This window comes from Danio aesculapii, chromosome 23, assembly GCF_903798145.1.
Source record: "Danio aesculapii chromosome 23, fDanAes4.1, whole genome shotgun sequence".
Classification (NCBI taxonomy): Eukaryota; Metazoa; Chordata; class Actinopteri; order Cypriniformes; family Danionidae; genus Danio; species Danio aesculapii.
In genome coordinates, this window is record NC_079457.1 from 49,328,330 (window position 1) to 49,350,628 (window position 22,299).

The 22,299-nt window shown below is 37.5% G+C and overlaps 2 protein-coding genes across 2 annotated transcripts; both read right to left on the bottom strand.

Moving 5' to 3' along the window:
- Window positions 1-772: 772 nt before the first annotated feature.
- On the bottom strand, window positions 773-12,485 carry slc25a55b (solute carrier family 25 member 55b). The gene is made up of 9 exons (XM_056449897.1): window positions 12,403-12,485; window positions 10,485-10,610; window positions 8,020-8,075; window positions 5,717-5,807; window positions 5,515-5,633; window positions 5,154-5,346; window positions 3,275-3,429; window positions 2,608-2,683; window positions 773-1,556 (listed from the first exon to the last, which is right to left on the bottom strand). Exons 1-9 carry the CDS (start codon window positions 12,420-12,422, stop codon window positions 1,397-1,399), a joined length of 996 nt encoding a protein of 331 aa, XP_056305872.1. The 5' UTR covers window positions 12,423-12,485; the 3' UTR covers window positions 773-1,396.
- A 3,051-nt stretch (window positions 12,486-15,536) lies between these two features.
- Window positions 15,537-21,552, bottom strand: LOC130216849 (thyrotropin subunit beta). The gene is made up of 4 exons (XM_056448727.1): window positions 21,464-21,552; window positions 19,883-20,033; window positions 17,871-18,050; window positions 15,537-16,269 (listed from the first exon to the last, which is right to left on the bottom strand). The coding sequence occupies exons 1-4, from the start codon at window positions 21,550-21,552 to the stop codon at window positions 16,030-16,032; spliced, it is 660 nt and encodes a 219-aa protein (XP_056304702.1). The 3' UTR covers window positions 15,537-16,029.
- Between the last annotated feature and the right edge of the window lie 747 nt (window positions 21,553-22,299).

Consider the following 22,299-nt stretch of genomic DNA (forward strand, 5'->3'; position numbering starts at 1 on the left):
GAGAGAATAAATGATGACAGAATTTTCTCTTTTTTTCCCCTGAACTATCCCTTTAAGCCCTTAAATACCATTTTAAATGTGTAACCACGCATTGTAGCTGTACAGCGGGCTTCATTTGCTCTTGTCTTTCTAGAATGAAATGTATGCTGGAAGCACTTGGACAGAATCTCACAGGCTAAAGTTTCAGCGCTGATGCACAGTGTGCACTTTCACCAACACTGATGGGAACTGAGCTAACACTCACCATGCACACCACATGTCTGTCCTTTTCACATTACATGAGCTGTGTTTCCATCTAAAGATGCAGATTAACGTATGTTTAAAACTGTAATATCACATAAAAGGTGAATAAATTAGCATTTCAGTCAGTGAGAAACATTAGAGCATCACCTTCTCAGCTCCTGCACAGATATCACTGAGAGAAGTGGAGTCTGCTGCACTGTTGGGATTCTCCACTGTGCTGTTTCTTCTCTAATAAATGAGCTGCGGCTTAGAATACCAAGACTAAACGCAATGAACGCGGTGGCTTTTGGAGACGGGAGTGCAGAGAGATGCTCAAGACAGGGAAGGAGGGAATAATAATAGAAGAATACTGAATAATACTTATTTTTGGACCCTTAACAAGTGGGAGGCACAGATGCAAACGGTTGTAATTCCTACAGCGTTCACCTGATTTGTATGTAAATACCCTCAAATTAAAGCTGACAGCCTGCAGTTAAAGCATATTGTGTTCACACTTATTTCAGGATCTAAATATGACAGTTTAACAAGGTTAGATTGAACAGAATGCCTTTTAATTCTGTAAATGTAAAACCCTAGCTTCTCTTCAGCAGGAGCCAAATATCCTGCTTCTGTCGTCACTTCAGAGTCATGTAACATGTATAACAATGTCCTCAGAGATCATGTCCACATTATTCAGCAGTGCCTCCACAATATTTACAAAACATCACACGACAGGTATGACTGTTAATGGAGGACATATGTATAGAAACAGATACCACATGATTTTCTGGCCCTTGACGTGCATGAATCATGGCCGTGTGTTTTCAAATCAACCCTCACTGAGGATAATTCTGACCATCTCTGACCATACACTTCCAAAAGAAAAGCAATGTAACCTTGTGCAATGATTAGGCTTCATGAATAAGCCAATTGTATATGCTAAAGCTAGCATATGTAGCATAGTGTTTCCAAAAATACATGTCTCAGTACACTCTCATGACAACATACATATATAATTTGTGCAAAATGACTCTCTAATTTGAATCGACTTTATCGATTGAACTCATCTTGTAGAATTTGTTACACGGTGGTGAGATCACGTTGGATCTCATATATATAGCTGCATCATTGCCGAGTTGGTCTTTAAAGTTTAATTCAGGTGGTGTGAAGAGGTTTAGACAGAGTAAAGGTTGAATGGGGTTTGTCCGAGGAGGAACTCTCCCACACCGATGAAGTAAACCACTTGAGCAATCCCGAAGAGCGGAGCAATGACCAGCGCCCTGCAGCCGGCTCCCTTCAGGAACGCACTTGGACCTTCTTTACGCATTATCTTTCTGTAGGAGGACAAAACAGGCATCGTTACAACAGAGGAACCAAAGGTGCATCATTACAAGAGAAGAGGAACCAAAAGTGCATCCTTAACCCCTTTCACATACGGAAAATTTCCAGAATGACATTTTCCTTTGACTTAGTCCCTTATTCATCAGGGTGGAGTGAACCGCCAACTATTCCAGCATATGTTTTACACAGCGGATGCCCTTCCAGCTGCAACTCAGTACTGGGAAACACTCATACACTACGGCCAGTTTAGTTGATCAATTCCCCTATAGTGCATGTGTTTGGACTGTGAGGGAAACTGGAGCACCCGAAGGAAACCCACACCAACACGGGGAGAACATGCAAACTCCACACAGAAACACCAACAGACCCACTCGGAACTCAAACCAGTGACCTTCTTGCTGTGAGGCCACAGTGCTAACCACTAAGCCACCTTCCAGAATGACTTTACTGGTAAATTTAAAAATAAGCACTGTTCACACAGGCAAGGACGTCTCGGAAATTTTCTGGAAAAGCACCGATCGCACAACATCTCAAAATACTATCCTTTCACCAATAGTGCCGGTAAATATTTCAAAACAATTCTGGAAGGACTTTAACGAGCAGTGTGGTTTATTTATAAACTAATTTCGAGAGGATCATGTGCTTATGATTGACCACAGCTGGTCCTGCATTAGCTAACACATCACCGATCGGAAGATTCCTAAACTAGAGTTTCTCACCTCAGTTAACTTCATCCTCAACAATACCACCCCTACTCATCATGTGAGGAGTGGGGGTGGACAACGTAGTTGAGGACCAGACGGGAGACGTGCACCTTCTAGGAGATTATCATTCGTTTGCGGGCATCCGGGAGTCTCTATGCATTAGCGGGAGACTCACAGAACTTGGGATGTCGGTTACTGGTAATATTACGACTTCTCTTTCCGGAACAAATTTACTTCACACATGCTCTCTTTGCTTGTGATTTTCCAGAAAAGTCTGTATGTGTGAAAGGAGCTAATGCCTACTGATTCTCTTCCCCAGATGAAGGTTTTGTTACTGTACCTGATGCAGTCCACCACGCCATTGTAAGTATCCTCGTTTGCACTTTTATTAAGCGACTGCAGCCGGGTTTTCACAACTGCGAAGACAGAGATGACCAAGCTTAAACTCTGCACATATGCTAACAACTGCTTGTGTTATAGAGTCTTAGGGTGCTTCCCCACCTGTAGATTGACTGTTTAGTTCTGAACCTGGGATTAAAAGTGTTGTAGTGTTGCTGCTTTTTGTTCTTGGTGCGATTTTATTTTCACACGGCAAAGTTTCTAAATGAACCAAAATGATTAAATCAAGTCCAGTGCAAGTAAACTCACCTTGGTCAAGGTTTGGTCCCACGGGTTCTGCTCAACTGTGATTAGCCGTTATTTTAATTTATGATCATGTGCAATAAGACATGATAAGCGAACATCTGTGCTTTATTTTGAATGGTGACACCCACAAACATCGTCACCAAATATAAATCAGAGGTAAGATTTTCTCATACATGGCCTCATGCCAGTTGTCAAGGGATGTAAAAAATCTATCTATTGAATCTATGTCAAATGACCCGAGATAAGGGGGCAAATTCGCCAGGTTTTCAAAACAAACGTCTAGGAACCATGTGAAAGCACCCTTAAACTCTGCACAAACGCTAACATCTGCTTGTGTTATGGAGCCAGACGTAAACACTCACCGTCACATGGACTTACGGCCACAGCCGCGGTACATCCAGCCACACAGCCCGAAATAAACGACCAGTAAAAAGGCACATCGCTGTCCTCAGAGGTCTTGCCCAACTGATTGATGTGGGCAAACAATGGAAAGTAAACCACAGAAAAGGGGATGTCCCTGTAAGAAGAAGAACCAAGGTCTGTAGAACTAATATCTCAACCTTTCTTGATTTTCATGTATACTGTATCTAGCACATAATTAAAGCCTCAACCCCAACCTACCCCTAAGATTTGGTATGACTGAGGGGCTACTAATGCCTTGTTTCCACTGAGCCTTATGGTTTGGTACAGTATTATTGACCTTATTGTTCTCATACTGGTGGACACAGCCATTGAAATCTTTTTTGGCTCGAGACTTCCACTCTGCTTCTCTTCCATTGATTTCTAAACGTTAAAAACAGCTCGATCTGCGGCTTGATGTAGCAAACTGATGTTTTCTTATGACATTATGCTTCTCTTTATGTATAGTCATGAACACACTTGTTTGTAGAGCGAGTAGTTTGATTGTTTTCTGCCGTTTATTATTCCTAGATATTTCTCCCTGACTCTGAAGTTCTGAAACAATCACAGAATAAGGTCAACACAGTTATTTTACACTATCAGGAGTTGGTACCAAAACAGTGAATAGTACTGTACCACATTTTTGGGATCCTTTCATAAGGGCACAGTCATACGATTCCAAAAGAGTGGAGCTAGACTGCAGAACTCTGATTGGTTTACAGAGAATCATCTCTTAAATATACCGCTAAAACACAACACCGTAATAATACAATGACGGTACCCAGCAATGAACCATGAAGCAATGGACCATCACTGAAGAAGCTGGATGTCATGGTAAGAAATCAAAAGAACCAAGAACGGAATCTGAGATTTGTCCTCCATTGTTGTTTACAGCTGTCTTCTTTGTGCAAGAATGACTTCTAATCACTACTGTAAGGCATACCTCATGCCTACCAAGTAAGGGAACTATTGGCAGTGGAAATGCAAGCCTGATCAGGATGATCTGTACTGAATCATATTGTACTGCATATCGTACCGCTTTGTGGAAACAAGCCGTAAGAAAGATGTTGAAGATTCTTATTCTGTCAAGATTTAAAACTGAAATTGGCAATGTTATTCCAGTATCAACAAGGGGATTGATCTTTGAGTGAGCTGAACTGAAATATTAGTTCAGTCCTCTTTCGGTGGGCCAATTTCAAAGTTTAGCTCCTGCTCTAATTAATCACATGTGAACTAGAAACCTTCAGGCAGCTGTGTTAGGAAACTTTACAGGGGATTGGACACCCTTTTGATACACCGAAATGTGCCATCAATATATAAACTCGTGTTTGTTTAGTCTATTTATATCAGTGGTCACTGTGAGTAGTCCTGGAGGGCCAGTGTCTTGCAGAGTTTAGCTTAACTTTCTCCAACACACCTGTTGAAAGGTTCAAGTACATGTAGAAAAAGCTTAATTAGCATGTTGAGGCATGTTGATAAGGATTGGAGCAAAACTCTGGGAATTAGGATTAGGATTGGAGCAAAGCTCTGCAGGACACCAGACTTTCATCACAGAGTTTGGTGACTTCGTTTACCTTTGCCCCAATGTCAGTTCCCAGGGGCCAGATGCACCAGCAGTGCTTCTTATTGAGGATTACATCATTCAATGTGACTACGCATTACTTTACAGAGAGCTCACAACCTACTAACTACGATCCTGTGCTGCATTTAGTTTCAAACTAGCTAGTAGTTACTAAGTCTCTAGTGAGGACTTAAGTTCCAGTTTAAGCAAGTTGCAAACAGCTGGTGCAGCTCCAGTAGATTAGGATTAGCTTTTTATTATCTTTATAGATGGAGTCTCACCTCATGAGTGTCGCTCCTAGGCCTTTGTAAAGTCCCTGGATGCCTTTGGTGCGAAGTAGTTCTTGGGCAATCTGAATGGCAGATACTTTTCTAATGGAAGACACGGGACCCACACTGTAGGAATAGTTGAGGACTGGACTGGCCGCCCCCAGTTTCACAGTATGGAGGATCGGTACGTTCCTCTGCTGGGCCACTGGATGCAAAACATGAACAAATATGTGTCTTCATACAGCACATTTTTAAGTCAAGTCTTTTACATGACACGAAGCTGTTTGGGAGAGCGTTGAGGACCACAAGATGTGAAGCACTGGAGGAAATATGGACTGATTTAATCACTGAATTGTCAGTGTTTATGCCTCACCAAGTCGTCCTGCATCCTGAAGCTGAATCTTGAGCATTTCCATTGGGGTTGTGACAATAACCTGACACATCCCTGCCCCGCAACCAGCCAACATTTCCTGGAACACGCTCAGCTTGAGGCTGAAACACAGGAGTGCATCATTTACTCTCGTTTCATTGATCTGTTAATGAGTGTTGTACAGTTTCTTGATAAAGGTACGTACTCTCCCCTGCTGAGCTGCTGTCGGAAGAAATCATTGGCGGCCAGTTTGATGGCCTTTTCAGGAGTCACCAGTGTCAGGTTAACTGCTGCACCTGTCAAGAGAAAAGCTGATCTATGAAGAGTATTAACCAGTTCACACAGTCGATGTACAGTATTTTGAGTTTGAAGGGAATTCCTGCCTTTAGTGTCCATAATGAATCAATACCTCAATAGCATTTCTAAGCATTGTTTGCACATGTAGAATTTCTACACAAGAGTCAAATATCTAAATGTGAGTAATAAGTAAAGGTTTGTAAACACTAGGGTTGGGCGATGGCATCGTACGATGTCTGATGTGAAACATTTCAATGGATAATGGAATAGTCATCATAGGCAGCGGTAAATTAATTATTTATGAATAATTAATTAAGTCATAATGAATTAATTATTTGTAGCCCACTGTTTCAACTACCCAACCCGCATGCTCTTTATTTTACCCATAACCAAATCATAAATAAATTAATATAAGTTACACACAAATGACCACCTGTCAATCAAATGACCACCTGTCAATCATATTCCGCAGGACTCTGGCATGAATAGGCAGAGTGATCTGTGTCCTTATAATGGCGTCCACACACTTGGTTGGTAAAAAAGGTGCATAACCAACAGGAACCAACCAGCAGTATCTGAGGTTTCACTAAATTTCCTGAGTACAAGCGTGAAAGCGAAAGACTGAAGCAGTGTACTGATGATGTGACACGTGTCACAGTCCGAAGAGTCGTTAAATAGAGACGAGATGAATTAAATATCACATTGAACAACTATAGTGAGACGCCGTCCAGCGCTACATCCTTGATAAACTGTCCCACGTGCGCTGCTCTCTGGGTTTTGTGCTCAAAGCACCCGCTGACTGTCTGGAGCTCAGACGTGCGCATGACAGTGTGTGTGGTCACGTGATGTGTGTTTTCAGTGGTATAGTGTGGACTGAGAGCTGTTCAGAAATGCTAGATGAAACACCAGTGTGGACGTGGATCGTTTTCTTTCTAAAATCTCATTTCAAAAATAAGACGTAATAGAGTAAACAGGGCCGGAGTGTGTATTTTTCGGGTTTGCGATGGGCCGGGGCGGAGGATTGTGATGCCAGCTCAGCATCGTGATATCTATCGCTATCAGTGATGGACGATGGCATCGTCTGTTGACGCAAAGTAAACATCGCTGTAAATATAACCCATTCAAGCCCAATTCTCTTGATTAATCTATGGTTGAGACAAAGACTTTTTAAACCAATTTACTGTATATAATCACAGGCTTAAATATGTGGTACCAAGTACCTCACAATACAGCTCAAGCCATTGGCATTCCACTTGATGGATCAAGTCGGACTCAAAGACAACAAAACATTATCACCTTATCATCTTTACTGGCACACAGACACATCTACACATCTGGAAATCTACAAATCCACCTAAAGCATTAAACTGGCTAAAGAGCTGATATTTCATATACACTTAAATATTTAATTAGAGGTTCTTTGAGGAACTCTCTGATATTTGGCAACCCTTTTATCATATTTATCTGCAATACATGCAGTACTTGCTGAGGAATAATTGTAATTTTACTTTGACTTTTTTCTGCCCTGACTCTTATGCTGACTCTATGCTAGCCTACCACTGCATGATAACAGCACTATTCCTGAATGTAGTGTCCAGTATTATTGTCTATTTTTATTTGTGTGTCCTTAATATTTTTGGAATCCTTAATATTTATATTAGTATTAATATTTCATGCAGCAGATGCTCATCCAGCCACAACCCAGTTCTGGGAAACACCTATACACACTCATTCCCACACACACACACTCATACACTACGGCCAGTTTAGTTGATCAGTTCCCCTATAGCGCATGTGTTTGGACTGTGGGGGAAACCGGAGCACCCGGAGGAAACCCACACCAACACGGGGAGAACATGCAAACTCCACACAGAAACACCAACTGATCCAACCGGGACTCAAACTAGTGACCTTCTTGCCGTGAGGCCACAGTGCTAACCACTGAGCCACCGTGCCACCCCAAAATCTATAATCTCAGTATAAATAATGACATTTGTACTTGTAAAAAGTGGTATCAAGCACCTCTAACTTAGAAACAACGAGCGAATATTGATGTATCCAGTCCTAGTTTAGCACAGCTATCAGGAAGTTTCTTGTGATCCTGATGATCTAGATTAGCAGGTTAATTTTATGGCATAAAGTGCTGACATGTTATGTAACACAAGTTATGTTTCCTTTTAGGAATAGAAGATGTTCAAGTGAACTACTTACCTCTGTACATTCCAAAGTATCCTTCAGACCGAACAGTCTTTATCAGACAGTCCATCCTAATCAAAATAAAAGGTGTTATTGAGGTCTACAGAGCTACATATTCTCCTCCCCTAATCCTAATACCTGACCCTAACTTCAACCTTAATAACAAGTAGTAATAAGCAGCAAAATATAGCAAAAAATATAGCATAAAAGCCTCTACTTCTTTTGTATGTAGACTTCAGTTGCAGTAAAAACAACAGTGTAAACGCTAAGAAATAAGGACTTTCTTTATATATATATATATATATATATATATATATATATATATATATATATATATATATATATATATATATATATATATATACAGTTGTACAACAGTTCTGTCTGGTTCTTGAATCTGATTGGCTGATAGCCGTGTGATATTCTGCCAATAACAGCACTCATACCACCTCTTAACCCTTCACCCTTGTGTATTACTCAGCCCACATACAGCAACAAGCAGAGGACACTCTACAGTCTGGCAAATATTGCAGCTGTTGGACAACATCATGTACTGCTGAGGCTTTTTTTAAGGTGAGAACGTAGTTGTTTAGATTGCAGCTATGCAGTTTATTGATAAGGATAGTGCCTATTTTAAATATTTATATTTTGTGAGAGACGTTTATAATTTTGCGCATTGGTGGCCAATAGCCTACTGTACTGAGTAGACCAAAAATGGTTGATGTTGTCTATCCACAAGAAGGCGACAGGACCGCATAATAAGCCCTTAGAAGATTAAAACAGCGTAATTTCTAACCTGATCAAATCATTATTAAACTGGTAAGTGTTATTCTGTGTTGATCTCTCTTATTTGTTTGTTGTAGTGCTGAATTTTATTATATAATTGTAGTGTTTTGAGTGTGAGATTAGACTCGCATATCAGGAATGTGTGTTGTGTTGGCACAAAGAAAGAAAGAAGAAGTGTTTAGCGTTTATCCTTATTGCTAACATAACAGCAATCTGGAGGTGATTGAGCTGCTTTTTTCTGGGTTAATTATTGTGATATCTTGATTGCAACAGAGAAATACTGTAGACTGTAAGAGACTGTAATACTGTAGGGAAATATATCTGTAGCCTGATTTCATGTCACGTTCAGCCTTATAATCTTAAAATAGGAGCCAAATCAGCTGTTCTGTCATCACTTTAGACATTACGCTAGAGAATCATTCAAACACTAGCTCTACAGTGTCGTTGGTGAGTTAGTAATGTGAATGAATGGTGGAAGAAAGTAGTTCCTCATACAAAAGAGTTTTTAGACTCTCTGTGTTTGATTTTTTTTATATATACACGCCTGTGCCGTTGAACTGTTGTATAAACACAATATCACACTAGTAGCAGTGCTATATGGTTGTATATCAGCACTGGTAGGACACTAAATCAGTAGGACACTCAGCCTGTGGCCTCAAACCAACGCACGCCTCCCACCAGTGCTGATATACAGCCACATCGCACTGTTACTCGTGTGATATTGCTCATATATATATATATATATATATATATATATATATATATAATAAAAACCTCGACTTCTGCATACTCAGGATGAAGTAAAAATGAAATCTAAGAAATCGGGGCTTCCTTTCATGGTAACACTTTAAGGTCCAGTTCTCACATTATTAATAATGATTTATAACTAGGTCCACACGGAATCTGTGAATGCAGAAATCTGCAGATGTTTTGCCCATCAGCTCTATATATTTAGTTGTGTGTAAATTTATATTTATTCAGTTTTTAAATTAATTTTATTGACTATTTATGAAAATGTTCACATGATTTATTTATAATACAGTTTGTAAAGTAATAATTTAATTTTTTTTGTAGATATATAGTAGATCTATGAGAGACTTGCTTTGTTTACTAAGTAGATGTAATATAATTTGCATTGTAAACAAATAAAAGGTAAAAATGTATTTATTTATTTAACATATTAAGTTTTCAGTTAAACCCCAAAACTAGCAGAAATGCACAGATTTTTTACAATATTCTGCACAGAAATGTCCGCAGATTCAGTCTAGCTCTACTTATAAGCATTCATTTATGATATAGTCTGTTTATTAGTACACATAAACCACATATTCTGCATAATCATATTCTACACCCCTTTAATAATTAATAACAAGCAGCAAATTACCAGTTTAATTAGGCAAAACTCATAAATAATGGCTGGTTACCAGTGAGAACTCTACCTTAAAATAAAATGTGACCTAAAACCACAAGTGTGAACCCTACACAGCGCCGCACCCCTGTCACTCATGCACACCGTCCTAGAAAGAACAACAGGTTTCATTATCTCACATTCCCTCAGGAACTGTCTTTCAAGGAAACTCCTCTCCTCTTTAGCGCTGGGCGAACTCTTTAGCGCAGTTTAAGTCTCTTTTATCGGGATTTGAAATGGAGCCAAAAACACCTTTGATTGAAGTAAATGACGAATGCAGACGTACATGTTTCTGTACAGCCGTTGGCTTCCTCTTTGGTTCTGCAGTCTGGTTTTGGCCAGATCAATGGGAAAGACGCAGGTGACACCCACCAGTCCCGCAACTCCGCCATTGATGAGCTTGGCAGGGAGGCTTATGAAAAACACACAAGAGAGAGAGAGAAAATACATGTATAATTATGGAAAAATATAAGAGAGAGCATCTGAGAGTTCTCTGTTTCTCTGGATTCACAATTTATACTTATGTCTTTGTGTAAAATGTCATTATTGTTTCATTCTGTAAACTGAGCATTCATTCATTTTCCTTCAGCTTGGTCCCTTTATTCATCAGGGGTCACCACAGTGGAATGAACCACCAACTATTCCAGCATATGTTTTACAGAGCGGATGCCCTTCCAGCTGCAACCCAGTACTGGGAAACACCCATACACACTCATTCACATGCACACTCATACATTACAGCCAATTTAGTTCATCAGTTCCCCTACGTAGTGCACGTGTTTGGACTGTGGGGGAAACCGGAGCACCCGGAGGAAACTCGTGGAGAACATGCAACCTCCATACAGAAACACCAACTGACCCAGCCGAGGCTCAAACCAGCAGCCTTCTTGCTGTGAGGCTACAGTGCTAACCACTGAGCCACCATGCCATCCATGATGTTATTTTACTATTTCAAATAATAACGCTGATTAAAAGACATTTTAGTAGGTGGTTCATTCCGCTGTGGCAACCCTTGATAAACCAGGCACTAAGCCGAACGTAAAATGAATGAATGAATTCAATATTTTAATGAAGATTAAAAAAGGATGCAATGTTTTTAGACTAGCTTATTTTACTTCTAGACAACATGACAGCAATGTTTTAACTTCGGAACTCAGTTTTTCATTTACAGCAAATTAAAAATAAATCATCACCTTGTAATTATAAGGTTCTGTCTGCGTTCTGAATGATTTTGAGATACTGAGCTTCAAAGTTTTTCCATTCCATATAGCAAACAGTGTGTGTGTAACATTTGATTTTTAAATAAAAAGTCTTAAAATGTAAACAACTTATCAAATAAAACATCCCATAATGTAAATAAGCTGCCATTTAATAGGAATATGTCAATAACTCAATTTTGACAAACAGATAGAACCTTAAAATTCTAAGGTGTCAAAAGGTAATCCTAGGTAAGGTAATCCTATTTATTATTTCCCTTTTATTATTATTATTTGATTTGAAATTTGGAAGAGATGTTTTTCCTTTATGACCTTATTAAGATTGTGTGACCTTTATAGAATAAAACAAATATTAACATTTATTAACCTAATAAATCCAGAGGAACTGAAAATTGCCAAGTGTTTTTTTCTTTCATACAACTCATAAACGCATATTTATCCTATTAAAATGCATGCATTTAGTCCTAACACATTCATACATTTTGACACTAAATCAAGGCGTAAAACTAAATAAATAATGTCTAAAACCATTAAGAGTTTGAAGGTAAAAGTCAATGTCAGGCTGACACAAGATCCTTCAGATGCAACCACTTCCATGGTAGACATATTAGTTAGTTCCATTCACACATCCAGATTTAGTGTTCAATAAAACAGTACAGCAGGAATTAAAAAGACGAACAGAGATTAATAATAATAATAATAATGATAATGTGGTATTGTTTTGAGTTATGATATTGTTGAATAATGTGTGTGAATCGCATGACTTCAGACAACATCAGCACTGTGTCATTGACTGTCAGCAGTGTTGTGTTCTGATAGTCATTGGCTGATCATATGATTTACCTGTTTACAGTTTAACAGCAAGACTTTTCATTATATTAGGAAGAAATAAACTTACTTTACCTCATTAGTTTACAGTAATCAGAGTAAACTGCAGCATAATTAAGGTTCATTTGATTGAATTCGGCTGTCCTTAAGGTTTCATACCTGATCGGTTGTTGGGTCATTCTTGAGTTTTGGTTGTAGTTGGGTTGTAGTTTGGTCTGAGGTGTACAGAGGAGCAGGCGCTGTCAGAGCCGAACAGCGGGCTTTTATACAGTCAGTCGCCCCGCCCAGCAAACACACACACACGCGCGCGCACATGCACGCACATACAGACAACGCGCGCACACGCACGCACACATGCACGCAACACTGTGTGCACTTTTGTTGAAAGTAAAGCATTACAATATTGAGTTACTCCCCAAAACAGTGATTAGTTGCGTTACTTCAACTCATTTTAATTCAGTTTATAAAATATATATTTACTAATAAACATTTAATAAGTACATCTGTAAATAGTTGCTGAACAAATATCAATAAATGATTAAATGTGAGTTTGGCAATGTCATTTGACCAGTTGCGACACTATTTTCCCTATAGGCTTAAAACAACATTAAATTGAAGCTATAAAGATAACAATAAATAATAATAATTGTATAGTCACTACCTAAACTTGATTGTCACTTTTATAAATATTGACTGAACACATTTAATTTTTTTAATTTAAGATGATTATATATTTTGTTTATTAGCTAAATTAAAACTCACAACAACTGAAACAAGATGGACACATTTAATAATACAATCAATCATATACAAAACTGGACGTAAAACACAGCAGAAATACATTCGCCTAATACATCACTGCATTAACTGCGCAAAATATTGACAATACATTAATCAATACATGGACTGTTTTCCAATAATAAAAGATGTTTTTAATAGATAACTATTGTAAAAGCATGTGGGGTATTCAATTATTAAAGGATTTGTGAAGTGGAGCATCAAGAGGACGTTGTAAAACCCACAAAACATGAATAAATATTTATTTAACATATCAAAAACTTCAGAGCATGAGATGAAAAATAGAAATAGTGGAGTCAATGCTTCATGGAAAAACATCAGTAGTCACATAGTTTATTTATTTAGTGTATTTCATAATATGTTCACAAATCTTTGTCATTAAATATGGATTTTAAGGACTTAAGCAAACATATGTAATTATCAATCTGTGCAATTAATACACTTTGCAGGTCAAATTATGTGTGTAAACTCCCTGACAGAAGTCTTGTCGCTTATTCAAGTTTAAGGAACAGCTAATAATAACTGGACTTCTAGTTGATGATTTGGTATCAGAAGTGTCTTATATGAAAGGTAAAGGCCTCTAGATGAAGCTTATTTGAGCACAATAAAATCTGATCATGCCTTGATTATTAATGATTTGATTAGGACAGTAAGGTCTGACTCTGCTTAGACTAAAGTCTGCTCACTGAACCTTCAATAATGTCCAGTATAGAATATGTGCTCATGCTGCAGTGGAAACAGAATGAATATTGTGTCTGACTCCATCATGAGCTTGGAGGACTGCATCCATACATCTCTGACATGACTCAAATCACTGATTAATAAAGTCATCTGGAATGGTGAAGAAAGCCTTCTTGCAGGACTCCCAGAGTTCATCAAGAGTCTTTGTGTTCATCTTCAACACCTCCTCCTTCATCTTACCCCAGACGTGCTCAATAATGTTTATGTCTGGTGACTGGGCTGGCCAATCCTGGAGCACCTTGACCTCCTCTGCTTTCAGGAGCTTTGATGTGGAGGCTGAAGTATGAGGAGGAGCGCTCTCCTGCTGGAGAATTGTCCCTCTCCTGTGGTTTGTAATGTAATGGGCAGCACAAATGTCTTGATACCTCAGGCTGTTGATGTTGATCATCCACTCTGCAGATCTCTCGCACGCCCCCATACTGAATGATGAAACCCCAAACCATGATGACTCCTTCACCAAACTTGACTGATATCTGGGAGAATCTTGTCTCCATGCTGGTTCCAGTAGGTCTTCTGCAGTATTGGTGATGATTGATGCAGATCAACAGATGATTCAGCAGAGGAATCCACCTTCTGACACTTTTACACATGATCAACTAGAAGTCCAGTTATTATTTGCTGCTCTTACAACTGAGATCCACCACAAGACTTTTGTCAGGTAGTGTACATGTTTTGGATGTGATTAATTACAGTTAATCTTTTCCCAGAAATAATAATAATAATAATAATAATAATAATAATAATAATAATAATAATAAAGAAAGGTAATAAAAAGCAGACTCTCATTCTCTCATTCAATTACTGCTGAACATTTGCAAAAACTAGCTGTTCAGTTTTCTCACACTGTAGAAATGCTGGGTTCCCACAATCCATTTGTGTTGGGACAACATGACGGAATTAAGTTAACGTATTAGTTTTAACAAATTTAAGAGGATTTAGCACTAAAACAATTCAGTTGTGCTCAACAAAACTCATTGATTTGTGTTGTTTTAGCTCAGTTAAATAAGTACACTGTAAAAATACCCCTAATTGAGCAGTTTTCTGTATTTAGCGACGCATGTTTTTATTTTCCCCCATTTATTTCTATTTCTGAATGTCATCATAGGATCTTGATCATTCCTCCAGCAACCTTTAATCTGGAGCAGTTGTATAAAGTGTGTGTTCTGCTCATGTGTAATAGTGTGCAGTGCTGTATAGTGTGTGTTCTGCTCATGTGTAATAGTGTGCAGTGCTGTATAGTGTGTGTTCTGCACATGTGTAATAGTGTGCAGTGCTGTATAGTGTGTGTTCTGCACATGTGTAATAGTGTGCAGTGCTGTATAGTGTGTGTTCTGCTCATGTGTAATAGTGTGCAGTGCTGTATAGTGTGTGTTCTGCTCATGTGTAATAGTGTGCAGTGCTGTATAGTGTGTGTTCTGCTCATGTGTAATAGTGTGCAGTGCTGTATAGTGTGTGTTCTGCTCATGTGTAATAGTGTGCAGTGCTGTATAGTGTGTGTTCTGCTCATGTGTAATAGTATGCAGTGCTGTATAGTGTGTGTTCTGCTCATGTGTAATAGTGTGCAGTGCTGTATAGTGTGTGTTCTGCTCATGTGTAATAGTGTGCAGTGCTGTATAGTGTGTGTTCTGCACATGTGTAATAGTGTGCAGTGCTGTATAGTGTGTGTTCTGCACATGTGTAATAGTGTGCAGTGCTGTATAGTGTGTGTTCTGCTCATGTGTAATAGTCTGCAGTGCTGTATAGTGTGTGTTCTGCTCATGTGTAATAGTGTGTAGTGCTGTATAGTGTGTGTTCTGCTCATGTGTAATAGTGTGCAGTGCTGTATAGTGTGTGTTCTGCTCATGTGTAATAGTGTGCAGTGCTGTATAGTGTGTGTTCTGCTCATGTGTAATAGTGTGTAGTGCTGTATAGTGTGTGTTCTGCTCATGTGTAATAGTGTGCAGTGCTGTATAGTGTGTGTTCTGCTCATGTGTAATAGTGTGCAGTGCTGTATAGTGTGTGTTGGTGTTGTATATTACACTACAGAAAGCTTGTAATAAACTGCAGCACATGTTCTGTTATTCTACACACTTATTTCTCTACATATTATCTCTGATATTATCTCAAACCACTAAAATGTCAATAAAAGTCTCTTTATTAAACTGTAGAGTTGAATATTCATCATCAGAAGTGGACAGAGCAGAGATCAACATCCCATAATGCCGTTCACCACCAGAAATAAATAGGAAACACTTAAAATATGGGTGTTCAGACCGTGCGCAGCTGCTCGGAGCATCTGTTGTGTGTATGTGTGTGTCTGAACACACACTCATTCCGGCTGGTGTTGCATTTGGTGCAGTTGCATCGCCGGGCCACCGGGTAGAAGAAGAGCGGGTCGATGTGGTCGGGGCAGCCGGGCATCCTGGCAGAGCGGTACACCAGAGAGCGGTGCATACAGCTCTGCTGGAGCAGGAAACGCTTGCCCACAAACCCTCGAACATTTGTGTCCTACAGACAAACACACACACACACACACACACACACACACACTCACTTAAACTTCACCCAAAAATAAAAATGTACTAACACTATTTACTCTCCCTCAAGTTGTTTTAAACCTTTATGAACACAAAAGAAGATATTTTGAAGAATGTTGAAAACTGGTAACCATTGACTTGCATAGGAGGTAAAACAAATACTATGGAGGTCAATGGCTACCGGTTTCTAACATTCTTCAAAATATCTTCTTTAGTGTTCAACTGAAGAAAGAAACTCAGAAAGGTTTGAAATAGTCAAGTGTGAGTTGATGACGACAGAATTTTCCTTTTTTTTGGCTGAATTATTCATCAAGATGGCAAATACAGCAGTGCTGCACTGCACACTCATACTTATTTCTGTATTAATTTATTTATTTTATTGCTATATAGGAAGAGTAAGAGATGAAAATCCATTTGCTGTCACCCTACGACCTGTAAAGCGTTCACGATTACATTTTTAAACCATTTAATATTATAGTCTAAAATAAAAGCAATCATGACAAACTATATATATCGTTACATAGCTTAAAAGTTTTAGTGTCCATATCTGGTGAATGATTATTGATAGCTATTACTGAGCAACAGTTATTTATTCATTTGCAACAAAGACACTCAGCAGAGTGGTAAAAACATTACTTTGCTACAGCAATTCACATGTAAATGATTCTTGATGCTTTTTTGAGGCTAAATACCAATCAAACACCACCAGACTGCACACAGTACTTAAGAATTTAATGATTACTTTACAAATATTGACAAAAGCATACAATAAACACAGTATGGTATGGTCACCGATGTAAACTGAATGTCATCAATGTACTGGACTACAACCAAATAAAATCTTGCTGAAAAGATCTTTTGAGATATCAACTTTATATTTGGAATATAATTTGTTCAGATATTTCACTTAGATTTAGTGTCAAATTTGAACTAAAACAGGTTTGTAAAATCCATATTTTATGTAAAATTTGCAAAATAAGCATTCATTCTTTAATTATTTTCATAAACTTAAAGAAATATTTAATTTTTTAGCTTTCTGAACTTAGAAATTTGACTTCAACTGAATAATATTTTATATTTTGTTTCATTATGTCAAAGCAAACTTTTATTTTGGATGCACTTAATTTTTGCCCAGCACTAAATAAAATGTAATATATAAACAAATATTCAAAGAAATAACTAATATTAATAATAATGCACCACTGCACTAATAAGAAATGAATTAGAGGACATCATTCAACAGGTGAGCTTCACATCTCTGACTTTCTGAAAGTGTAGTCGCTCTCCTGTTAAATGACGGAGAGCAGATTTTGTTCAACACATTTATAAACATAATCGTTTGTTCTGGAGACAATCCAAAACTAATATTGCTGAAGAGGGCTAATAATATTGAGCTTAAAATGGCTTTAAAACTATTAAAAACTGCTTTTATTCTAGCTGAAATAAAACAAATAAGACTTTCTCAAGAAGAACAAATATTAGAGGAAATACTGAGAGAAATTCCTGAATCTGTTCAACATCATCTGGGGAATACCTGAACAAGAATAATGTGTGTGTGTGTGTGATTCTGACCCGTGTGAAGCACATGCCGCTGCAGACGGTGGTGTTGATGGCCATGCAGTGTCCGCACTCGTGTTTCTCCACATACAGAGTATAATTCTTCAGGGAGCAGGCCAGGAAAACATCTCCTCCCAGCAGGAGCAGAAAACTGCACAGCAACACCCGCATCCTGACAAACAGCTTATGTGGACACTGTAAAACAAGTCCACACAATTCATTCACGTTAACTGTTGAAGATAAAACAAATGAGTTCATTCAAAACACGACTTATGCTGCTTGTTCAAAGTACTTAATTAAACTGAGCTGAAACAACACAATTCTTACGGTTTTTGGGATAATATAACTGTTTAATCCACTTAAATTTGTAAAAACGATTAAGTTCACTTAATTATTTACAGTGTTGTGCTCCAGGTCTCCACACAATTCCTTCATGTTGTCTCAACACTAGTAGATTAAGTTAATTTTATTGTTTTTGCAAATGTAGGTGAATTGAACATAAAATAATTGAGTTGCCCCCAAATAACTCAAGAATTGTGTTGTTTCGGTTTATTTTAAACAAATAATTTGAGCAAGCAGCAAAAATCCTTTGTTGAGTGTACGCTGTAAAAAAACTTGAGTTCCAGACGATTCCACTGATGCTATCCCAACACAAAATAATTAAGTTACCTCAATCATTCTTACAAATTTAGGTGGACTGAACATAAAACACTTAAAAAACCCACAAGAATAGTATAAGTGTGGTTTATTTATAAACTAATTTTGAGAGGATCACGTGCTTATGATTTACATTTACATTTAGTCATTTAGCAGACGCTTTTATCCAAAGCGACTTACAAATGAGGACAAGGAAGCAATTTACACAACTATAAGAGCAGCAGTGAACAAGTGCTATAGACAAGTTTCAGGTGTGTAAAAGTCTAAACGATGGAAATGATGGAACACAGCTGGACATACATTACCCAATCCATGATTCACCAATCAGACAACTCCTAAGCCACTATATACACCCTCACCTCCATATCACAGCCATCTTCATTTAGAAGAATCCCCCCTTCCGCCCCTACTCCTCCTCCATTCCTATATGGGTGACACGGTGGCTCAGTGGTTAGCACTGTTGCCTCACAGCAAGAACGTCACTGGATCTAGTCCTTACCAAGCCAATTGACGTTTCTGTGCAGAGTTTACACGTTCTTACCGTGCTCATGTGGGTTTCCCCCGGGTTCCCTGGTTTCCTCCCACCGTCCAAAAACATGCAGCTTAAGTTAATTGACTAATCCAAATCAGCACCATAGACATGCTGCTAGTAAGTAGTTATCTCTTAAGAGCGATCACTATCTGTTCATTAGCTACTACAGCAGGGGAGTTCTCCAGATCTACCTGAGCTCAAACTCCCCTGCAACGGGAGGGAGCCCCGGGCTCGAGGATCTTCTGAGCTCAGGGCTCTCTCCTGGGACAGCATGCCAAACGAGCTTTATAATCAATCATCAGCTGAGTGTGAACTCTTGAAATAAGTATAAATATGTCATTTGAACAAGCAGAACCTAAAAGTCGATTAAGTTACCTCATTATGTTTTACATATTTAAGTGGATTACACATGAAACCATTAAGTTGTCCTCCAAAAACCTCAAGAATTGTGTTGTTTCAGCTTCAAATGTTAACTAAGCGATTTGAACAAGCAGAAAAAACTGTACAAAATGCAGAATTCCACACAATTCCTTCATGTTGTCCCAACACAAATCAATTAAGTTACTTCAATCGTTTTAACAAATTTAAGTGGACTGAACACAAAACAATTAAGTTGTCCCAAAACAACACAAGAGTTATTTAAATAAGGTTAAATACGTCATTTGAACTACACTGACACAAGTCAATTCAGTTAACTTAATTCTTTATTCAAATTTAAGTGGATTACACATGAAGCAATAGAGTTGTCTCTCTAAAAAACGTGTCTCAGCTCATTTTAATTAAGTTGTTTGAACAAGCAGCGTGTATAAATATATATATAAAGAGAGAAAAGACTTACATGTAATGGTCCCGTGTGCTGTGTTTGTCTGCTGGTTGTTTGTAGTCTGATCTGAGCGGATCTGCGGCTCTTATGGAGTTTTTGAGGAGGAGTGTCTTCATGCTGATCCTCCAGACTGAACTCAACGTGAGAGCAGCACCAATGGCAGCATCTTCATGTAACAGCAGCGCTTCTGTCTGGGATTCTGCATCGCTATTTAACACTTACACACATGCCTGCGAATCAAGATCAGAGGAATACATTCATTAACGCTGAAATTTGATGGATAACAAGAAATATTAGAGAGTCACAAGACAAGCTTTTATTAATTAATTAATTATAGTAAACATCAAGGTTAAATCAGTTATGTAGTTTCTAACTATGCATGGCTGTGAAATAAATAAGTCAAACACACTAAATTATTTTAAAAGTTCCTATTATCTGGATTATAACCATTATATTTATCATATTCATTCATTTTCCTTCAGCTTAGTCTCTTTATTATATATATATATATATATATATATATATATATATATATATATATATATATATATATATATAAATAACAATTCACACTATTTACTACTGGCTTATTACCTGCCTGTTATTAAGATAAGAACTGTTTATTAGCACTTATAAAGTATGATCTTATTTTACATCTTATTCGATACCTTAACCCAACTACTGCCTTACTAAATATAATTAGTAGTTAATTAGTACTATATCTATTTTATTGATTTGCCTTTATGAATAATTCGAAAGCAATTTCTGATTTTCACAAGTTTGTTTTCATTATATATATATATATATATATATATATATATATATATATATATATATATATATATATATATATACAGTATAGAGAGAGAGAGAGAGAGAGAGAGAGAGAGAGAGAGAGAGAGAGAGAGAGATTGTATATATGGTTTATATGTTGCAATAATAGATTTCTTTACAAGTTTGAAACCAATTATTGTCATATATAATACTCAAACATGTATTATGATAAAATAAATAGTGAAGTTGTTGTATATTGAAATTGTAAGTAAACATAATATTCAGCCTATTCTGAACCAACTATTTACAACAAACAGATACACACACACAAGACAACTTTCATTCAGAAATTGCTAATAAATTACACAAACCATGAAGTGAAACAACTAAACTAGCAAGTGAACGTTTCAATTAATTATTTGCTTGTTAAACAAAAGTTCTATTGGGTTACAACAACACAGCATTATCATTTATATTTTGGTGTGTAGCTTATATCAAGTTGCCTTCAGTACTGCACTGCATTATTAACAGTAATAACTTTGGGTTATTTTTTGGTATTACACTTAAATTACATTTTGAGAGCCAACTGTTGGCTTTGACCAAAATTATTGGACTATAAAACATCACTCAATATTAGCCTCCGCCAACATATCTAAGCGTTAAATTCGGTAAACAACTTTTAGGATAGCATTATATAGCTTATACAGCAGACCGTGTTGTGTGGATGTGAACTGCTCGTCTGTGTGCTGGTTTGGATGAATGTCCCAGATAAATGAGTGTGTGTGGGAAAAGCCGCGGTGTTTCACGTGTTCTGCGGTTCACCTGGACGCTGTTTTTGCGTCTTTAATCCCCGGTAAAGCTCGTCTCTCCGCCGCAGGGACATCAACATGTGCTGCCGCCGCCGCCGCCATATAATGTAACCACACACACATACACACACACACCGCCCGCCAATCACACAACTTATATCAGCCTTACAGCAATATACAGTAGACATTTTTATATTTATAAAGTATTTATTATTTATATACAGTGTACATTTTAATTCTTTAATATTTTCCCCAATTTCCGTGTACCGAAGAGATTTGTTTTCAACACTATTTTCTACTAATGTCTTTTCTCTTTGTCATGATGACAGCACATATTTATTCTTCAAGACACTAGTATTCAGCTTAAAGTGACATTTAAAGGCTTCACTAGGGTAATTAGGGTAAAGTTAGGGTAATTAGGCAAGTCATTGTATAACAGTGGTTTATTCTGGAGACAATCCAACACTAATATTGCTGAAGGGGCTAATAATATTGACCTTAAAATGGCTTTAAAACTATTAAAAACTGCTTTTATTCTAGCTGAAATAAAACAAATAAGACTTTCTTCAGAAGAACAAATATTAGAGGAAATACTGAGAGAAATTACTGAAGCTGTTCAACATCATTTGGGAAATAATTGAACAATAAAAGATTCAAAATTAAACTTGATTAAATTAAATTAGACTATATATATATATATATATATATATAAACCTCCATACATCATACTAAACATGCCAAACTATCAAATAAAATAAAATATAAAATTACTGAAGAGTATTTTGCGAGAGAATAGGCTACTGTTGCAAAATGCAAACTTCAAAATGCAAAATTTAATTGATAAACTGT

Bases quoted from the DNA above. Each gene is read 5' to 3' on its own strand.
- LOC130216849 (XM_056448727.1), bottom strand. From the start codon at position 21,552: ATGGCGGCGGCGGCGGCAGCACATGTTGATGTCCCTGCGGCGGAGAGA. The intron at 20,034-21,463 runs GTGAACCGCAGA...TGTTACATGAAG, and splicing joins GACGCAAAAACAGCGTCCAG to ATGCTGCCATTGGTGCTGCT. The intron at 18,051-19,882 runs GTAAGTCTTTTC...CTTGTTTTACAG, and splicing joins AGCACACGGGACCATTACAT to TGTCCACATAAGCTGTTTGT.
- slc25a55b (XM_056449897.1), bottom strand. From the start codon at position 12,422: ATGACCCAACAACCGATCAG. The intron at 10,611-12,402 runs GTATGAAACCTT...GTTTTTCATAAG, and splicing joins ATGACCCAACAACCGATCAG to CCTCCCTGCCAAGCTCATCA. The intron at 2,684-3,274 runs GTGAGTGTTTAC...CTGTCTTCGCAG, and splicing joins GGCCGTAAGTCCATGTGACG to TTGTGAAAACCCGGCTGCAG.